The sequence below is a fragment of the Cetorhinus maximus genome, chromosome 20, assembly GCF_964194155.1.
Source record: "Cetorhinus maximus chromosome 20, sCetMax3.hap1.1, whole genome shotgun sequence".
In the NCBI taxonomy this organism is placed as follows: domain Eukaryota; kingdom Metazoa; phylum Chordata; class Chondrichthyes; order Lamniformes; family Cetorhinidae; genus Cetorhinus; species Cetorhinus maximus.
The window spans coordinates 76684163-76706497 of record NC_135898.1 but is presented as its reverse complement, the minus strand read 5'-3'; the positions used below and the strand labels follow the sequence as shown (position 1 = coordinate 76706497).

The 22335-nt window shown below is 41.8% G+C and overlaps 1 protein-coding gene across 3 annotated transcripts in view; it reads right to left on the bottom strand.

Moving 5' to 3' along the window:
- The window catches only part of btaf1 (BTAF1 RNA polymerase II, B-TFIID transcription factor-associated), a 115986-nt gene extending 108138 nt beyond the window's left edge, over positions 1-7848 (bottom strand). For all 3 annotated transcript variants that reach the window (XM_078564934.1, XM_078564936.1, XM_078564935.1), the window contains exon 1: positions 7474-7848. In XM_078564934.1, the coding sequence (XP_078421060.1) occupies positions 7474-7487 (14 nt within the window). In that variant the 5' untranslated portion in view covers positions 7488-7848. The remainder of the gene's footprint in view (positions 1-7473) is intronic.
- Positions 7849-22335: the final 14487 nt, after the last annotated feature.

The following is a 22335-nucleotide window of genomic DNA, read 5'->3' as shown; positions in this document are numbered from 1 at the left end:
AACACATATGTGAACACTGCTTCTAGCTTTTGAGTATCACACTCTATTGCAAATAATGCACGGGACTTGGGTACAGCAATGCCCTTCCTCTTTACAGTTCTTTAATCTAGGATTGTCACAGTTTTAAGGAAGCCTTAGATTCTAAAGTCTGAAATTACCAGTTCTTAAATGAAATTTGTGCTTCATGAATATAAATCTATTGGAAAATAACATACAAGCACTTAGCAATCTAATCTTGATAAAGTGGTACTGGTGTATTCAATCTATTTTATACCTGAACCCGAGCATGTTCAATAGTGAGACTTGTGACAGGATAGAAAACATTTTTCCCAGTATCAGCAGTTCATTCCCTCTAGTGGAAAACCAGTCAAACACCCAATGCAAAGAATGCCAAGCTTAAATTGCTACCATGACGGATAATTCAAAAGTAGCTTTTGACTGAGCAAAGCACATTTTATAAACACTAATTTCTCCTTGGCAGTGGACTCCAGGGAACACTATGGTAGCTTAGAGGATATGTTCTATTTTCCTACAGCCGATACCAAACTGATAAATATTAAAATTATGGTGGTAGTGCATTTTTGTTAGTCTATGGTTTTTCAATAAAGTGTTAATACATAATTTTTGGGAATACTTTTTCGAAGGCAAATGCATTGTTTTAAAATGACAGCTTGGCTCAGCACCTCAGAAGGTCGTGGGTTTAAACCTCACTCTAGCATTTGAGCATACCATATAAGCTGACATTTCAGTGCAGTATTAAGGGAAAGCAGCAATTTTGGAGCTACCGGCTTTCAGATAAGATGCTGAAATTAAGTTCCTATTTGCCTGTTCAGGTGGATGTAAAAGATTACATGGACTTTTGAAAAATGGCAAGAAGTTTTCCCCAGGATACTGGCCAACAGTCATCTCAACCAATAACACCAAAACAGATTATTTGGTCACATATCTAATTTGCTGTTTTTGGGATCTTGTAGTGATCTCAAATTGTTTACCACGTTTTTCTGTAAAATGGCGATTACACCTTAGAAGTAGCCTCTGGGCAGTCAAGGAAACAAAAGATTACATATAAATACAAAGTATTTCTTTAAAATGCAAATCACGAGGATCTAATATTGTAGATTTGAGGTAGTCCACGGTCAGGGACGGGAGCGTGTGACTGCGAGTGAGGCAGCTATGGGCATTGAGATGGTAGAAGTGGAGGAGCCTCAGCCTTTGCAATTGTCTAACAGGTTCGAGGTTCTTGCAGCTTATATGGACAAAAGCAGGGACTGCAGGGTGGATGAGCAAACTGACCATGGCACTGGGGTAGAAGTTGGACATTGGAAATAATAGGAATTTAGTGGTAGTAGGGGATAGTATAGGTCAGGAGGAATGACATATCTCTGTAGCCGAGAGTGAGAATCCAGAAGGCTATGCTGCCTGCCCAGTGCCAGGGTTCAGGATATCTGCTCTGGACTGGAGAAGGACTTGTAGTGTGAGTCAATGTGGTGGTGGTGGTGGTGGGGCGGGGGGCAGGGCAGCGATGGAAATCCAGTTGTCATAGTTCATGTAGGCACCAAAAACAGAGGACTAGGAAAGAGGAGTTCTGTTACTTAGTTCTGTTGAAGAGTCATATGGACTTGAAACGTTAACCGTGTTCCTCTCCGCAGATGCTGCCAGGCCTGCTGAGTTTTTCCAGGTATTTTATTTTTGTTTTGGATTTTCAGCATCTGCAGTTTTTTGCTTTTAGACTAGGAAAAAGGTTCTGCTTAAGGAGCATGGGGCTAAGTTAAAAAGCAGAATTTCACCCATAATAATCACTGGATTATTACCTAAACCATGAGCAAATTGTCATAGGGTAAAAAGATTAGACAGTTGATTGCATGGCTCAAAGATTAGTATAGATGAAATGGGTTTCGATTCATGGTGCCTGGCATCAGTACTGGGGAAAGTGGGAGCTGTGCTGTTGGGACTGTCTTCACCTTAACCATGCTGGACCAGTGTTCTGGCGAGTCATGTAACTAGGGTGGTAAAGGGGGCTTTAAACTAAATAGAAGGGGACGAGGGATTGAGTGAGGGAAGATGTGGTAAATTACAGAGAGAGGACAAGATAAGACAGCAAGGTAGCAATGTGTGTAACGATAATCAGAGCATGGCAGGAAAGGACAGTGTACAAACTTAAGAGTGCGCCAGCAGATTAGGCTAGAGGTTGCAAAAATTGTTGTAAAAGGACAGTGCTAAAGACTCTAAGTGAAAGCACTCAGCATTCATAACAAATGGAATGTTGTTACTTATTGCAAAGGGAATGGGGTATAAAAGTAGGGTAGTTTTGATAGTTGTACAGGGCGTTGATGAGACCACATCTGAAGTACTGTTTTAGTCTCCTAATTTAAAGGAAGGATACAACTGTATTGAAAGCGGTGCAGAGAAGGATCATTTAACTGATTCCTTGGATTAAGGGATTGTTTTATGAAGAAAGGCTGGATAGGATGAGAGGTGATCTTATTGAAACACAAGATCCTGAGGGGACCTGACAGATTGGGTGCTGAAAGGATGTTTCCCTTTGTGGGAGAGACTAGAACCAGGGGACATAGTTTAAAAATAAGGGGTTTCCCATTTAAGATGGAGGTGAGGAGAATTTTTTTTCTTAGAGGGTCACTTGTCTGTGCAATTCTCTTCCCCAAGAAGCAATGGAGACAGGGTCATTGAATATTTTTAAGGCTAAGTTAGATAAGATTCTTGACTGACAAGGGAATCAAAGTGTACAGGGGTAGACAGGAAAGTAGAGGCCACAATCAGATCTTATCAAATGGCAGAGCAGGCATGAGGGGTTGAATGGCCTACTGCTAACTCATATGTACGTATGGTCTTAAGATTCCTATACCTTACTTTTCCCCAGTACTTTTCCAGCAGATGGCAAGGGTGGGAGTGCATCATCTGATTTTTTTTTTTGAAGCTTTAAAATTTAAGTTGGAGATCGATCTACTATGAAGGTTAAGGGTTTCCAAATGATTTTTAGAAAGTGTAAAAAATTACTCCACGACAAAAAAAAAGGCCAAGACTACAAAAAATGCAGAACAATTATTTGAATGCTAAAATGACTAGGAGCTTCACTGTACTCTCATGATTTAAATACTGAAAAACAAAAAAAACCTTCCTTACTAAACAGCTAATATATCTAGAATTGGAGGAAAATTTATACTTGGCAATGTGTCTCCTCATCTTCTCCCACCAGCCCATAACTATTTTATACCTGTATTAAGAAATTCCTATGAAATCATAGCTTTTCATCTTTTGAAACTAGCTTTCTCTGAAGAGGTGACATCCTAAGTTGAACTGTTCTAAATGCCATGCTACATGAAAAGCTATTAAGTTCAAAGCTCATGAAATTCAGGAAAAGCCTTAATTGGCTGAAGGGAAGAAAACAAGAGGTATTTGATAGAGGAGGTATGCTGTATTAGTTGGGGAGGGGAGTGGGTGAGGAATGACAAGGTGGTGTTAAGCTGGATTGCCACGAATCTTTGCTGGGACCACAATGATTTCTAATTTGCATCAATGACTGATTCAGAAACTCAATGCAATTTACAGGGAAGTGGAAATGCAAAAAGCAGCCCAAAACTATATTTAAAAAAAGACTAAACAAAATAAGTGGGTGAACAGATGAATGACACTCAGGGCAGTGACAAGCATAATGTGCTGAATAAAGGAGAACATACAAACATATGAATTAGGAGCAGGAGTAGGCCACTCAGCCCCTCAAGCCTGCTCCAACTTTCAATAAGATCATGGCTTATCTGATTTTAAACCTCATATCCCTGCCTACCCCCGATAACTTTTCACTCCCTTACTCATCAAGAATCTATCTACTTCTGCCTTCAAAGCTATTCAAGGATGCTGCCTCAGCCATCTTCTAAGGAAGGGAACTCCAAAGTCTCACAAACCTCAGAGAAATGTTTCCTCATCTCTGCCTTAAAGGAATGACCCCCCTATTATGAAACAGTGACCCCGAGTTCTAGATTCTCCCATAAGAGGAAACATCCTTTCCGCATTCACCCTGTTAAGTCCCCTCAGAATCTTGTATGTTTCAATCAAGTCACCTTCTAAACTCCAGCACAGATACAAGCCCTAAGATAACTCACCCATTCTAGATATTAACCTAGTAAGCCATCACTGAACTGCTTTTACATGCATTTATATTTTTCCTTAAAAAAGGGAGCAATACTGTACCCAGTAATCTAAATTGGTGTCACCCTGGAAAAACTTTCCCAAATTCACATGCACCAGCCTTTCAAATTTTCAACTGTCCAGCCTTCAGGCTCGCCATTCACTCTGATCCCAAATCTTGTGGTCCCAATAGCAATGAACGCCTCAGGGTTTTTTGTCACCATGTTTGTAATCATACAACCAACTGCTTCCCTCCCTTCATCCAGCCCACCAGGCCAAACATCCTCTAAGTTTCCACCCTGACCTCAAATCTTTTTCTAATATCCCTCCTATCTCCAGTTGTGCCTTCTCGGAGCTCACCTTGTCCTTTGATCCACCTCCTGATCCCTCAAGCCTATTCCCACTAAGCTGCTGACCATCCAACTTCGTGTTATCTGATATTGTTAATAGTTCTCTCTCCTCAGGTACTGTCACCCTCTCCTTTAAATCTGCCAACATCATCCCTCACCTCAAAAACAAAGCAATCCTTGACCCCCACCTTCCTTATAAACTACCTTACTCTCCAAAGTCCCTAAACATGTTGTTGCCCTTCAAATCCATGTCCATCTTTCCTAAAACACCATGATTAAATCTCTCCAATCAGGTTCCTGCTGCTGCTACAGTACCAAAATAACTCTCAAAGTCACAAACAACACCTTATGCAACTGTGTCAAAGATATCCCTCTTCATCCTTCTTGACCAGTCCGCAGGCTTTAACATGGTCTACCCCAACTCCTCGCCACATCGTCCAGTTATGCGGGACTGCACTCACCTGGGCCCATCATCAATTACAACCAGCAAATCATCTGCAATGAATTCTCCTCATTCCCACATCACCACCTCTGGTGTCCTCCAAGAATCTGTCCCTTGTGACATCATTTGAAAACACCTTCAGTTTCCACATGCATGCTGACGACATCTAGCTTTACCCCTCCACTATCTCTAAATTGTCAAACTGCTTGTCAAATTGTCAAAACTGGATCAGCAGAAATTTACACCAGATGGAACATGGAAACCATTGTCTTCGGCCCCTTCCATAAACTAAGCACTATCGCTACTGACATAACCCTCTCCCTGTAAATTGTGAGGCTGAACCTTGGTGTAATATTTGACGGGGAGGAGCTACCAATCACATACCTGTTTGAGTACTGGGCAGTTCTGGTCGCCGTATTACGAAAAATATATAGAGACTCTGGAGAGGGTGCAGAGATTTACAAGGCTGATGCCAGAATACATGGGTATACACATCAGGGAAGGATTGATAGGCTAGGGTCTCTTCTCTCGAGAAAGAAGGCTGAGGAGTGACCTAATGGAGGCCTTTAAAATAATTAAAGGTTTGATAGAGTGGAAACAGAAAGAATATTTCCTCCTGTGGGGACGAACATGACTAGAGGCCATCAATACAAGATAGTCATTAAAACATCCAAAAGGGAATGCAGATGAAACTTACCTACCCAAAAAATGGTAAAAATGTGCAACTCTCTACCACAAGGATAGTTGAAGCAAACAGTATGGATGCATTTAAGGAAGAGAAGCTAAACAAGCATTTGAGGGAGAAGGGCATAGATGATTACGATGGTAGATTTAAATGAGAAAAGGTGTGAGGAGGCTTGAATTGAGCATAAACTGGTTGTGGCAAATGGCCTTTTTCTGTGCCATGTGTCCTATGTAATCACTAAGGCCACCTATTTACACCTCTGTAATATTGCCAACTTCCACCTCTGTGTCAGCTCATCTTTTGAAAACCTGTCTTTACTACTTCGAGACTAGTATATTTCAACACTCCCCTGGCTGGCCTTTCATTTTCTACCCTTGGTAAAAAAAACTAAAGTTTTAAACAAAACTCTGCTTTCCGTATCCTAACTCACACCAAGCCCTGGTCACCCATCAACCACAGACTCACTGATGCACTGGCTCCCAGTTAAGCAATGCCCCAATTTTAAAATTCTCATCCTTGTTTTCATACCCTTCCATGGCCTTCTCCCTTGCTATCTATAATCCCCTCCATCTCTACATCCCTCCAAAATATCTACATTTCTCCAGTCCTGTCCTCTTGAGCATCACCGCTTTTAATCACTCCACCACTGGCAGTGTACCAAAGCCAAAAACTCTGGAATTTCCTTCTATATTTCTGTCTTGCTTCGCCTCTTTCTTGCTTCAAGACATTGCTGAAAGTCTACCTGTCCTACCAAGCTTATGGTCAACAGCCCGAACATCTACTTAGGTGATTGGCGTCAAAGTTTGTTTGATAAAACATCCAAAAGAGCTTCACAAGAGTGTTATATTTAAGTACAAGTTATTGTCGACACGTGTTCCATGAATGTTGTTGAAATATGCAAAGCTTAAGTTGAAAGAAACAAGAATTTCCAACTCAACGCATCAATCAATAGTCATAATCAACAAAGCCAAAAAATAATTGAATATAAGTCGGAGGAAGTCATGATCTAACTATTGAGCTCTGGTCAGATCACACCTTAAGTACTAAGGGCTCAACCTAAAACATCATCTCTCCACAGATGCTGTCTGACCCGAGTGTTTCCAGCATTTTTTGCTTCATTCCCTTCAGTACAGTATCCCGTTCTGGTCACCAAAACACAAGGGAGTCCTAGTTTCGGGGTTATCCGGAAGGATGAGTTCTGGGCTTTCTGCCTTGAAAGACGGCGGACCCGAGTAGCATATCTCAGGGGTTGAACTAAGATGGGCCAAATGTGTAATTACCTTGGGAACAGTATTGAAGTAGTTTAAATTTAAAAGTAATAGTGAAGCCTTAATTAAGAAGCTATATTATTATAACTTATGAATACTATAAAATAGATTTATCTTAATAACTAGAAATATTCAAAGCTACTCACGATTCAATACGTGTCAAGACAAATGAAACATCCAACCAAATTAATCTATTCTGTCCAAGCACATCGGTTTTACGAACATAAGATTTGCTGCATACTCCCCATGGGTGAAGGCAATTTAAAACCCACTTCAGGTAGTTACTGGAACACAAAAGTAAACATCTTCCGCTGGCCTAGCCATCACTCATCATTGATCTGGGATAGGCCTCAACGATGTGCGATTTACAGCCACTCTCAGAAATAGGCGCACAAAAAGTTTCACAATCATTCAAAAAAGGTCGAGGTCAAGTATAACACTCAGCTGGGTTGATTATTTACCATCGAAAAGCGGACCCTAAATCGTTCAAACTGTCCCCCCTGTCGCTCGGCTCGATATAAATGGGCCTTTCTGACTACACTCCTCGCGTTTTATTTTAACGTGAGGAACTGAAACATCACCAACCTCGACACCGCCATGAGGAATCTGTGGCGTAAATTTCGTCGCCCTCTCGATGTTGAATATATCTGCGGCTTTATTCCACCATTTATCGCCCAGTGGGTGACCTGGGATCGCCAAATCCCAGCAGCAAACGCCGAAAAGCCGCGTCGTTGTCAACCGGGAGAGGGGATTTAATTCATCGCCTCGTCGCCGGAGACCACCCCCCTAAAAAAAAAACCTTTAATTACACACGGCAATCAGCGTCCGATGGTCGTTCACCGGGTGTTTTATAAATATATAACAGCCCGCTAGCCCTCGGGACACAGCCGAAAAACAGATCGCGTGAAAAACTGAGGAAAATCAAGTTTTTTGCGAACAGGAAAGCGGCTCTCGGCGCGTGGATTTATATGAGGAGCCATCTTGCATTTATTGTCACCCCGATGCATCCTGCCGCCTGATTGGCTCCTCCGTCCCCCGGCAGCCAATCCCAGTCAGGCTCTTTGCGCGTCTAGCAGCCTCTCGGTCCGGGCGAAGAAGCGCTTCCTGCTGAAGGGACGAAGGGGACTTGCCTCAGGATTTACCTCGGCCTCTTTCGCCAGGGCGACGCCGTTGTAATACGTGGGGGCGGGAGGAAAATGTGACATCGGTTTCTGAAGCGCTTTTCTGAAAGAAAACTGAAGCTGAGGCGTTTCTCAAGAAGTGGATTCTCCTTAATACTCCCCCCTCCCGCCCCTCACCAGAAATTGTGATTTGAAACGGCTCATAAAGTTAACTGAAGCATCCACCTAGAACATTATAAAAGGAAAATTTTAAAACAGGAAGTGAATGAAGTCTGCGTGGTCTGCTCAAATTATTCCCTTATCCTCCGACACCGCTTCACCTGTCTCGACTTAACGTGTGAGATCCACTAACAATGTATATATTTTTGTGCCTGCATGCACCTCCTGTCGCCTTTTTTTTCATTTTAAACTTTTGTATCTGTACTTAAGAGTGGATATTGCCAATGTAAACTTGTCACAGTGTAATTACAGCTTCTTGACGGTGGTGGCACCACACCACCTCCACTGGCAGCAACATGAAACTACAATGTGACAAATTTCTGTGGTCAGTTCTATGCTTTTATAAAGGTGGGCATAGGAATTTATAACAGAAATATAACAGTAAAGGCATTCTATGATTTTAAAATGGCAACATGAGGAAAAACCTTTTACGCAATGGGTGGTTAGGATCTGGAACACACTGCCTTAGAGTGTGGTGGAGGCAGGTTCAATTGAGGCATTCGAAAATGAATTGGATCATTATCTGAAAAGGAAAAATGTGCAGGGCTGCAGGGAAAAAGCAGGGGAGTGGTGCTAGGTCTCCTGTGGAGATGATGGTTCAAATGGCCTCCTTCTGTACTGCAACCATTATATGATTCTATCCCTTGCGCTCTAACCATGTTTCACCTGATCCCTGTGTGTAGCACCATAGGAGACTGACTAGTATATAATCATCTTGCATGTAGCATATGCTTCCTGTGAATTTCACTTGCTTTTGAAAGTGAACTATCAAGGTAGAAAGTGTTAAAGTCAAACAGCAACAAATCAGAACTGAAGAGGTAGGGCATAGAGCAAACAAACAAGGAATGCCGTAATAAACAGCCAAAAAGAAACAACATTAAAGCTTATAAAAACAACAATTTTTCAATAAGCACTTGTCAGCTTGAGCTGACAAGTGGCAAGTAACATTCATGCAACACAAGTGTCATGCAATGACCGTCTCCAACAAGAGAGAAGCTAACCATTGACCCTTGAGGTTCAATGGCATTACCATCACTGAATCCCCCACTATCAACATCCTAGGGGTTACCATTGACCAGAAACTGAACTGGGCTAGCCATATAAATACTGTGGCTACAAGAGCAGGTCAGAGGTTAGGAATTGTGTGACAAGTAACTCACCTCCTGACTTCCCAAAGCCTGTCCACTGTCTACAAGGCGCAAGTCAGGAGTGTAATTTTTTAAAAAATTCATTCACTGGATGTGGGCTTCGCTGGCCGGGCCAGCATTTATTGTACATCCCTAGTTGCCCTTGAGAAGGTGGTGGTGAGCTGCCTTCTTGAACCGCTGCAACCCATGTGCTGTAGGTACACCCGCAGTACTGTTAGGAAGGGAGTTCTAGGATTTTGACCCAGTGACAGTGAAGGAACGGCGATATATTTCCAAGTCAGGATGATGAATGACTTGAAGGGGAACTTCCAGGTGGTGGTGTTCCCATCTATCTGCTGCCCTTGACCTTCTAGGTGGTAGTGGTCATGGGTTTGGAAGGTGCTGTCTAAGGAGCCTTGGTGAATTCCTGCAGTGCATCTTGTAGATGGTACACACTGCTGCTATTGTGCATCGGTAGTGGAGGGTGTGAATGTTTCTGGATGAGGTGCCAATCAAGCGGACAGCTTTGTCCTGGACAGTGTCCAGCCTCTTCAGTGTTGTGGGAGCTGCAGTCATCCAGGCAAGTGGGGAGTATTCCATCACACACCTGACATGTACCTTGTAGATGGTGGACAGGCTTTGGGGAGTCAGGAGGTGAGTTACTCGTAGCACGATTCCTAGCCTCTGACCTGCTCTTGCAGCCACAGTATTTATATGGCTAGTCCAGTTCAGTTTCTGGTCAATGGTAACCCCCAGGATGTTGATAGTGGGGAATTCAGTGATAGTAATGCCATTGTACATCAAGACGCGATGGTTGGATTCTCACTTGTTGGAGATGGTCATTGCCTGACACTTGTGTGGTGCGAATGTTACTTGCCACTTGTCAGCCCAAGCCTGGATATTGTCCAAGTCTTGTTGCATTTGGACATGGACTGCTTCAGTTCTGAAGAGTCGTGAATGGTGTATCTTCAATCAATTATGCAATCATCAGCGAATATCCCCACTTCTGACCTTATTATGGAAGGAAGGTCATTGGTGAAGCTACTGAAGATGGTTGGGCTGAGGACACTACCCTGAGGAACTCCTGCAGTGATGTCCTGGAGCTGAGATGACTGACCTCCAACAACCACAACCATTTCCCTTTGTGCTAGGTATGACTCCAACCAGCGGAGAGCTTTCCCCCTGATTCCCATTGACTCCGGTTTTGCCACGGCTCCTTGATGCCACACTCTGTCAAATGCTGCCTTGATGTCAAGGGCAGTCACTCTCACCTCACCTTGGGAGTTCAGTTATTTTGTCCATGTTTGAACCAAGGCTGTAACAAGGTCAGGAGCTGAGTGGCCCTGGCAGAACCCAAACTGGGCATCAGCGAGCAGGTTATTGCTAAGCAAGTGCCTCTTGTTAGCACTGTTGATGACCCCTTCCATTACTTTACCTATGATGGAGAGTAGACTGATGAGGCGGCAATTGGCTGGGTTGGATTTGTCTTGCTTTTAGTGTACAAGACATACCTGGGCAGGTAGATGCCAGTGTTGTAGCTGCACTGGAACAGCTTGGCTAGGGCGCAGCAAGTTCTGGAGCACAAGTTTTCAGTACTATTGCTGGAATGTTGTCAGGGCCCATAGCCTTTGCAGTATTCAGTGTCTTTAGCCATTTCTTGATATCACGTGGAGTGAATCGAATTGGCTGAAGACTGGCATCTGTGATGCTGGGGACCTCCGGAGGAGGCTGAGATGGATCATCCAATCGGTGATTCTGGCTGAAGATTGTTGCGAATGCTTCAGCCTTATTTTTTGCACTGCTGGGCTCCTCCAGCATTGAGGATTGTGGAGCCACCTCCTCCAGTGAGTTGTTTAATTGTCCACCTCTATTCACGGCTGGATGTGGCAGGACTGCAGAGCTTAGATCTGATCCGTTGGTTGTGGGATCGCTTAGCTCTGTCCATCACTTGCTGCTTATGCTGTTTGGCACACAAATGGTCCTGTTTTACAGCTTCACCAGGTTGACAGCTCATTTTTAGGTGTGCCTCGTGCTGCTCCTGGCATGCCCTCCTGCACTCTTCATTGAACCAGGGTTGATCCCCTGGCTTGATGGTAATGATAGGGTAGGGGATATGCCGGGCCATGAGGTTACAGATTGTGTTCGAGTACAATTCTGCTGCTGCTGATGGCCCACAATGCCTCATGGATGCTCAGTCTTAAGTTGCTAGATATGTTCAAAATCTATCCCATTTAGCACGGTGGTAGTGCCACACAACACGATGGAGGATATCCTCAATGTGAAGACGGGACCTCGTCTCCACAATGACTGTCACCACAATACAACCCATTTGCCTGGATGAGTGCAGCTCCCACAACACTCAAGAAGCTTGACACTGTCCAGGACAAAGCAGCCCATTTGACTGGCACCACATCCACAACCATTCACCCCCTCCACCACCGACACACAGTAGCAGCAGTGTGTACCATCGACAAGATGCACTGCAGGAATTCACCAAGGCTCCTTCAACAGCACCTTACAAACCCACGACCAGTACCATCTAGAAGGACAAGGGCAGCAGATAGCTGGAACACCACCACCTGGAAGTTCCCCTCCAAGTCACTCACTATCCTGACTTGGAAATATATCGCCGTTCCTTCACTGTCACTGGGTCAAAATCCTTCCTAACAGCACCTTGTGTGTATCTACACCACATGAGCTGCAGCGGTTCAAGAAGGCAGCTCACCACCATCTTCTCAAGGGCAACTAGATTTGGGCAATAAATGCTGGCCCAGCCAGCAAAGCCCACATCTGTGAATGAATTCTTTAAAAGTTAGGAAAATCTTCCGTAAAGGAAAGATGAGGTGAAGCAATAGATTCACTCAAAATTCTTGTTGAAGAACTTTCTGTTGACCCTTTACCCCACCCTGTAACTGAAATTGTTAATACCCAAAATAATAGATTAAAGCAAATAAAGACATAAAACCCTTAATATTTCACAATCTATTTAAATTTACCCATTGAATTGCTTTTTTTTGCAGCTTTTATTACCTTGTTTAGTTTCAAGACCTCAGTGTGTCTTAAAAGGCTATGTTTGAATGGATGCTTTGCCATGGCATTTGAAGGGTTTCACCAACCACATTGTAGATTCTGAGCATGTACTTCTTGTACATTCCCAGCATGTGTTAGATAGTTCTCCAAGTTGAAGTAGAAGAGTATCTGCCCTCATCCTGAGGATTTGTGTTGCATTGTTGTTTTCAAGACTTCCTAACAAACTGGAGATTGATTTCTCAAATAGTTATTTCAGAAAGATTTAAATTTAAAATATTAACTTTTCTGTTAGGAGCAGCACAAGTTTATCTCACAATTAGAATTATGTGGAGGATTAGATTTTAATTTGGGTCATCTGGCCTAAATAGGGCAGCAATAGCCCAAAAATAGCTTACTGTTTACGCTAGTGATCTGGCTAAGGTAGGAGGCACAGAAAGTTGTGTTGATGGGGGCAAGATGATAAAGTGTGCGGGCAGAACTGGCATGTGGAATTCATTGTGGGATGTGAGGTAATCCACTTAATGACAAGAGACAAGGAACTTGGAGAAACAAAGGGATGTGGAGTACACAAATCACTAAATTCTAGTGCATAAGTATAATAAGTAATCAAAAATGCTAATGGAATGTTGGCCCTTTTCTCGAGTGAGTTGGAGTTACAAAGGGTAGGAGGGAGTTATGAATCAGTTATACAGAGCCTTGTTCAGAACTTACCAGGAATACTGCATTCAATTGTGGCATCATACCTTATGAAAGATATACCGGTCTTGGAGTGGGGTGGAGGGTGGAAGCCAGGTACGATGCAGATTCTCCAGAATATAAAGGATTAAACTATGAGGTCAGGTTACATTAACTTGATTTGTATCCTCTTCAGTTTTGAAGGTTATGGGATAATCTATTGAAGTGCCCTCCTGCACTCAAGTAGCCATTCGTCATATGTCAGTTAGAGAGTGAATGTCAACACCACCACCTGGAAGTTCCCCTCCAAGCCACTCGCCATCCTGACTTGGAAATATCGCCATTCCTTCACTGTAGCTAGGTCAAAATCCTGGAACTCCCTTCCTAACAGCATTGTGGGGGTGCCTACACCACATGGACTGCAGCAGTTCAAGAAGGCAGCTCACCATCACCTTCTCAAGAGCAATTAGGGATGAGCAAAAAATGCAGGCCTAGCCAGCGACACCCATACTACATAAAGTATCAAAGCTGGGTCTGATCTTCTCATCCAACATACATGCGTACACTTCCCAGCAGGAATCACTTCAGGAGGAGGAACCTTGGCCGGTTTTTTCCCCGCCCTCATTCAGTAACAGTGAAGTTAGTTGTAGCACCATTGTTATCACCTCTGTTTATATCTGTGGCTCTCAAATTGGGGTCCAGAGCTTACAGGGAATCCAAAATGCAGAGCCAAGCTTTACAGATAGCTGACATGAGCAGCCACCCAGAGTGCTGTGGTCAAAAGAAAGCGAGGGAACAGGGTTCAGAGGCATGCTCTTCTTGCCTCAGGCTCAAGCTGCTCCCAAGCACTGCTCCCCGTGTGCAGCTGCTCTCCCATGCTGTTTCCCCCCTCTGCCCCCACCCTCACCACAGCCCCACCCCTCCCCACTGTGCTGCTGCTCTCCGTGCTCCTGCTCTCCTGCTTTCCTAGTGCTTTCTCCATGCTCTGCTCTCTGCAGCTGTGGTCTCTGCAGCCTCCCGCCTTCTCCGGTCTCGCATCCTCACCATGATACTGCCCTCACCAGCCCCCTATCTTCTCCAGGCTCTGTTCTTTCATGTGTTGTTCTCTCCATGCTGTACTTCCCACTGGCCCTGCTCTCTTCATGCTTCCCTAACGCTCTCTCTATGTTCTCCTGCCTACAGGTTCCTGCTCTCTCACACCTTCTGCCCTCCCTGCTCTCCTGTCAAGAAGAAACAATTTCTCTAGTGAGTAGGGACACCCATCCCACAGATACCTGTTGCCTTCTCCACAACCATATTGTTTCCACCCTGAATTCATCATTTTCATTTTCTTATGATCCTCCCTTCACTGTTCTTCTGCCTTCACTGGTATGACAGCCCACCTCACACCTTCAAATTCAAAAGCTGTAAATTTAAATACACTTGATGACAATTGTATACCCTCTTTCTCCATGGTCAAATTGTTTACTCGTCATTGTCTAAGTGCCATGCCGAGTGGCATAGGTGACCATAATGTTCCAAACTTTCCAATCATAGCAACAGTGGATAACCTCGTTGTTGGAGTTCTGGTTGAGACGGCCTTTAATGTTTAGCTAGCTGCTCTAGCTGTTTCCAGGTTGTTTACTCCTCAAGTACTATAGTGGAGAGCAGAATTAATTCCAGATTGTTTTTCTCCACCATAAATTGCATCCTCCTTCCTCATCCATAATCCATCTTCATTTTGAACTCAAAATGCAAGGAACTTAATGAACTTTTTCAAAAAATATGTTTAGGCCACAACTAGATTATAGTGTCCAGTTCTTGTGACTGCACTTTAGGAAAGATGTGAAGGTCCTTAAGGTGATACAGAGATTTACCAGTTCCAGGGCTGAGGGAATTTAGCTACAAGGTTAGGTTAGAGAAGCTGAGGCTGTTCCCCTTGAAACATAGGAGATTGAGGGGAGGTTTGATAGAGATGTACAAGATTACAAGGTTTAGCTAAGGTAGATAAAGAAAAGATGTTCCCGTTAGCTAATGGAGGACACAGATTTAAGACTTTGGGCAAGAAAATCAGGGGAATGTGAGGAAGAACTTTTTTATGCAGCAGTTGGTAAAGGCCTGGAACTATCTGCCTCTGAGGGTGTTGGAAGCATATGTGGTCAATGATTTCAAAAGGAAATTGGATAATAAGAGAAATAAATGTGCAAGGCTATAGGAATAGAGTGGGGAATGGGACTTACTGGATCGAGCCAGCATGGGCTCAATGGAACGAATGACCTCCTTCTATGCCATCATAACTCTTATGGTCCTATAAAATGATAAAAGGATTTGATTAAATAGATACAGAGAAGATATTTTATTTGGCGGGGGAATCCAGAATAAAGGGTAAATCAAAGAACTAATCCATTCAGGAGTAAAATCAAGAAGCATTTTTTTCCCTCACACACTGCAATGCAAATTTCTACCTTGTGGTTGCTGGGTCCATCAAAATTTTCAAGACTGAAATCACCAGGTTTTAATTAGGCAAGGGTACCAAAGCTATGGATCAAAGTCAGATAATGAGGTTGAGATAGACCTTTTAACCTGCTTCATTCTTTTCAAAGATGCAGGGACCACAAAGGATTCCTTCATCACCATCCAGTTAGTGGTCTTTATATTTTTTTAATTCACTCGTAGGACATGTGTGTTGCTAGCACGGCCAGCATTCATTGCCCTTGAGAATGTGGTGGTGAGCTGCCTTCCTGAACTGCTGCAGTTCATGTGGTGTAGGTGCACCCATAGCGTTATCTTTTCTGTAGCAGTTTGATACAAGTGAGTCATTTACTATGCCATTTTAGAGGGAGTTAAGTCAACCACATCGCTGTGGGTCTGGAGTCAGGATATCCGTGAACCAGATGGATTTTTACAGCAGCCAGTAGTTTCCACCATTAATGATCACCATTACTGAGACTAAATTTTTAATTTCAGATTTATTAATTGAATTTAAATTTCCTCAGCTGCCATGCATGGTAGGAGTTGAGCTCATTTCTCTGGCCTCTGGTTCAGGAGTCCAATAACATTAGCATGTTACTAGGGCATGAGGACTTGATGATAGTTGACCCTTAGAATCCAGTCGCAAAATTGCACTTCAATCCAAAATTACTTTTTCAGCTGCCTGGTTAATACAAAGATAGGCACTGATGACGGACCATACATAATTTGTTTGCACTGCACCATCCCCCCTACCCCGCTTCCCCACCAATCATCTGGAAGACCATTACAGATATAAAGACTTCATGTGAAGAATTGCTTCCTGCTGTCAGTCTTGAATCTAAGTTTTACCAGTTAGTACTTTTCCCTTTTGAAACAGTCATGGCATTCCTTCAAATAATACCTCTGCTCAACATTTTATATTCACTATACTCAGTCCCTTCCAATTCACCTATTTTCAAGACTGAAGATTGAATTATATCTTTCCTCAAAGCTAAAGTCGTTTGACACATGGAGTCAGTATTATCTGCACTGCTGCTAGGACTTGAATATTTTCCTTCTGCCTCAGTGATCAAAACAATGCAATATTGAAGGTGCAGACTGATCCGGTTTCAGAACTTCAGCATGATGGCCTCAGACTTTAGGGTAAATTCACACACACCCAATGAAGAAATCAAACTTGAAGGGGAAAACACAGGTCAGAAATAGGCCTACAACACAGTTGCCCAACTTCTTTAAACCCCTGGCTCCTGACTTAGAGTGTTGAATACACTCTACTGGCACTGCTTATGTTGTTGTCTACTGGTACAGGTCCAGTATCCTTTATTCAAAACCAATTGCATTTCAGATTAGAGATCATTTTGGTTCTCAGATACTGCATATGTGAGAATGGATGTTTTTAAAAAAATATTTTTGAGGAATATTGTGTTATTCTATGAAGAAGGCTGTGTGCCTGTGTGTAAATGATTTAATTAAGCTGGGGAAAGGTAACTAAGGACATGTTGGAAAGTTAAGACAAGAGAGAATAGCGGCATTAGGTGTGCATTTGTCATGAGATATTATGGTGTGTTTGAGGTACAAGTAAATAGGTTGGATCCAGCATTTGCATTTTTAGATAAGTTGAGGGTTCATTTGAATATCAAAGGGAAGCCAGAGGCAACTAGAAACATTTTTGCATTTTACAGGAGTTCCATGGGTAAATAGGAGTGGGTATATTGCATTTTATTGACCTGAAAGCAGAGACAAAATAGAAACATGAAAGATTTTATAGTTGGAAGGATTTGAGTTTCAAAGAGGTGTGAGAACAATGGGAGATGAAAGAGGGGAAAAAGGTATTTTAGAGTTACTGTCGAGAGCTTAGGGGTTGGCAGTTAGCTGTTGGCTATTTGAGGAAGACTTCCTGAAAACAGCTCCAGGCTGGGGGAGGATAAAGTTTGAATCAGCCATCCAGTCAAGCCAGAAAAGTCTTGGGCTGTAAACAGCAGTGTTGTTCTGAAGTGTTGGATTTCCACAGCAGAGTGGAAGAGAGTTTAAGAGGTCACGTGGTATGCTTTGTTAAAGCTACAGCAGCTTGCCTTGGGTAATATTATTGGATTTTTATGTATGTATGGTTAAACATCTATAAGGAAGTGTTGCCTGAAAGGTGTTTACTTGTGGGTCAGACCAAGTAGGGAGTCTTTTGGGGGAATGTTTTGTAACACTAATTTTAACTTTGTAACTGTATTATTCTGTGCCTAAGTTTTATTTTCTCCTTATTAATAAAGCTTTTACTTTTAATTTTTAAAATCCCCAAAATGTCACTGGACTTCTTGCTGCTGAGATCAGTACATTCTTCTTGTTTCCAGAATACAAAATAAAGGGTATGGCCCGTAAGCCAAGTTTCCTTCTGGGGTTTGGTTTGCTCAGTAATTAACATCTGCTGTGGTCATAATAAATATAAACTTACATTACAATCATCTAAGCCTGGGATAGCTATAGTCTAAAGTAAATAAAATGGCTAGAAAAGTAAGATGTATCACTGAATAATAAATACAAGGTACCTGTAATAGGTTTTTTTGACATGTTCACTACAAAAAAAAATCACAAGGTAAACAGTGCAGGCAAACAACTAGACTTCCAATGCTAAAGGTCGATGAGGCTCAAAAAAAGTACAGTTTTTGGATGTGTTTGGCTTTTAGATTTACGGATAAAGGATACTCGACCTGTACTACTAAATTCTCGTTGTCAGCTCAGCATTGACAATGGGGCAGAGTGAGTTTATTTCATTGTTGTCAGTTCTGTGGTCACCTGAATGCCTTTCCTGCATCAAATCAATCTTGACATTGCCTTCCTCAGCTTCTTGTTCCATGTACCTCTGTTTGCAGGGGCATGCAACAGATTCGAGTTGTTGCCATTCTTGAAACAGGCCCAAACCATGCAGTTATTTCAATTTCAAAATTAAAGATTTGCACAGGTCGTTTCTGAATCCAGAGCATTTATGTAAATTGTTAACAATAGGAGCACTATCCGCAATCCTTGGGATACGCCACTCAGCACTTCTCCCCAGTCTGATATAACTCTCCTAAATAGTAATTTGCTGTTTCCTTCCTAATAGCCAGATCCTTAAACATCCAATTTTATGTAGGATACCCAATACCTTAAGCTTGTGCACCAGATATTTGTGTAAAACTTTATTCAGTATTATAGCAAAAATAAATTATCTACAAGAATGGACAATACATGAACAGTGTTAGTGATCACTATAAGCATTACTTCCATCCAAATTGTCATAGCAATCGTTCCACAATTTACTTAAATTGGAACCATGCTCTGCTGGACGGCCATTGTGTAACAATGCGGAAAAAATATAGCATACAAAGTAGAACTCTATTGTTTCAAATCTTTTCCAAAATGAAATAGTTTCATCTCAGAATCAAGATAACCTAATCTGCTCCACTTCAAATTCTGAAAACATCTAAGCTTTAGGAGAATCATTACCCTCCAAAATCTGCCAGCTTTGAAAACCCATGTTGGACAAAGAAGTAGGTTTTAAGATATGTTTAAAATAGTTGTTTGGTAGTACAGAACTTGAGTATTGCTGAGAAAAGAGACATGTCTAAGCTATTCATCTTGCACTCATCAGGACACTCACAAGAATACCCAATATAAGGGGAAAACACCAATTCATACTGTATGTGATGTTAGGAAGTAGAGATAGTTTAAGTAAGTTATATTGGTATTTGTGGGTGTTAGGAATGAGTTTTAGCTTTAAGGTTTAAGTTTGATTTGTAGTTCTGTATTTCTGTGTTAAGAAAGGTCAGATGGAGTTTTAGTTTCACTTTAAAATGGTGCTTGCATTTCTAATGAGGTTTTTTATGACTATTGTAGCTAAGTTAAATAAACAAGGGTAGAAGAATTGGGCTGTTGCCTAGCAACAGGGGACCAGAGAGGCAGGCCCTTCCCACAGAAACACATACAGAAGAAGAGAAACAGCAGTTTGATTTGGAAGCTGTTGGAGTTCAGCTGGTTTGGAAGAAAGCTGCCAGACAGAAGCTATCTGGAAGGGACAGATAGCCAGTCCCAGGCTAAAGGAAGACCCCAAAATCCAGGGGAGTGGAACAGGGGAAACCTGGAAAAGGTCCTGTTAAGTGAAGTTAAGAGTGAGGGGCAGAGAACGATTTCAAGCTTCAGATTTAAAGAGAGAAAAGCTGCAAAAAGCAGATTTAAAGTGAGGACACCTTGCAAGATCCAAAGAGACAACGGAAGGCCTGTAACTCTTTGCTATGTGTCATGAAGCTATTTATATATATATTATTACAAAATATTTCTCTTTTAAAATAGAGATTTAGTCTGTGGTTGTGCCTTAGTTGGATTAAAGCCAGCTAGCCTGGGTGCTTTGATGTGTACTAGTTTTGATATGTAAGAGAGATAGGGTGCATTTGCATTTTTTCAATAGAGCATTCAAGAAGTGGGGTGAATTCTGGCACCTAGCAAGCAGAAACCAAGCAATATGTTTAAATTACTAATAAAATTGGTACTATGAAAGGGGTTTTATTGTTAGAAGGGGCTGGTGATACAATGAGAATTTACATTCAATGGGCTGTAGTGGGTATAACAAGATGACCATTTTGTGCGTCTATGGCAGAGGCAATGTGAGATCAAAAGCAGCTGTAAACCTCTATCTCCACAGGAACCAAAGTGAAAAGAACCTCATTTTGAATTCGTACGGTGAAAGTGCTTTGCCTGGTGTTTGGTTAAGTCTATAGGTTGCTGTTGCCTTAAAGGAGATTAGTTTGGGAATTTGTTAAAAGTTATGATGGTAGTATTGTTTGTAGCCATGTATATGTGTTTAACGTGTTGTACCTTAATAAAATGTTTAATTTAGTTTCATATACAACCTCTCAAGAACTGATGGTCTGCTGCCTAAATTTAGAGTTGCATCTCAAACATAACACTTAAAATTATAGGTTATGACAGTTGTTTATAGTTTCCCTCTGGGTTAAATAACTCAGCTGTACCAACTGCACAGTCTTAACAACTGGGAGCTCGCCCAGGATAAATTATATTTCTAATTCCTTGATTAGTTTGAAATTGGTGAATCTTAAGCTTGTGAGTATGAGAGTATGAAATCCAGTTTGAATTCAGGAGTTGGTGAGATTTTTTAGAAGTGGTGAGACTGCAAAATGACTTTGGCAATGGCTAAGACTTGTCTGGGAGTAGAAGAGATAACTCTGATTGGGTTTGAGAAAAGAACCAAAAGTAAGTTAACAGAGTTGTCAGATAAGTTAAAATTGGGGTTATTTGCGGGGGCTAGGAAATCAGGTATAGTTAATCTACATTATCTACAGTTGGAAGTGAAACCTGACAATAGTGAGCCACAGCTGGAGGTAGTGAGACTTCAGTTGCAAATGAAAAAGCTTAAATTAGAAGCAATGGAATTAGAAATTACGAAGATGGAGAAGGAGGAAAGAGAAAGAGAGAGAGAGAGAGAATTCCAACTGAAAATGTTGGCAGTTAGAAGATATATCAATAGGTGAGGAAGGATTTATCTCCAGAGTAGAACCCAGTGGGGATATATTTAAATTCGTACAAGCTCTTCCAAAGTTTGAGGAAAAAGATATTAAAGCATCCTTTATTTCATTTGAGAAGTTAGCTAAACAGATGAAATGGCCACAAGAAAACTGGATGTTATTATTACAGTCTAAGTTGGTAGGTAGGGCGCTTGAGGTATATGCTTCACTATCAGAAGAAATGTCGGTGAATTATGATGTGGTGAAAAAATGCATATGAGTTGCAGTATTGCAGGAGAAGGTAATAATAAGTGGGATTCATGAAGATGCTAAATCTATTCCGTTGTGGAAGGTAAATTTAAAGAGCAAATGGAAGACAGGTGAAGTTATAGTTGGAGTGGTGGAAAAATTGCCCATTGAGGGGTACAATTTATTCTGGGTAATGATGTAGCTGGATCACAAATGATGCCTATGGTAGTTGAGCAGCTTGTAGAAGTGTCTTCAACAGAAGTGCTACAGAAGAAACATCCTAGCTTGTTTCCTGATTGTGTTATAACGAGATCAAAGGCGCATCGGGAAGAACAAGACAAACAAGATAAGCAGGCAGTTCAAAGGCAAGAAGAAGGTGTTGAAATCCAATTAGCTGGTACTGTATTTGATAACATTGTTCAGGAGGAAGGAATGCAGGACAGTTCAGTTGAAGTGTTTAACTCAAAGAGGTTAGTGGAGTTACAGAAAAATTACTTGCAATTAAAACAGTTATATCAGAAAGCTTACTGAGAAACCGAGGCAAAATGTATTCCAGTATGCTATTATCTTCAGGTATTCTGATGAGAAAATGGAGGCCGGATCATGTCTCAGCATATGAAAGCTGGAGGGAGGCATATCAGATTGTTATCCCATTAGGGCATAGAAATGAGATTTTGAGGATTGCTCCTGAAATTCCAATGGGGAGACATTTAGGAATTAGGAAAACACAGGAAAAGATACAGAGGTTTTTTTTTGGCCAGGATAGCATAGGGATGTAGTCAAATTCTGTAGAACCTGTTATACATGTCAAATAACAGGAAAACCACAAGCAGTGATTAACCCCATATTAATCCCAATACCAGCATTTGAAGAACCTTTTATCAGGATCATGATTGATTGCGTAGGACCCCTCCCTAAGACTAAAAGTGGAAATCAGTATTTATTGACAATAATGGATGTGTTTACCAGGTTTCCTGAAGCGATACCTTCAAGAAATATTACAACTAAGAAGATTGTGGAGGAGTTAATAGAATTTTTCACACAATATGGTTTACCTAATGAAATGCAAAAAGATTAGGGTCAAATTTC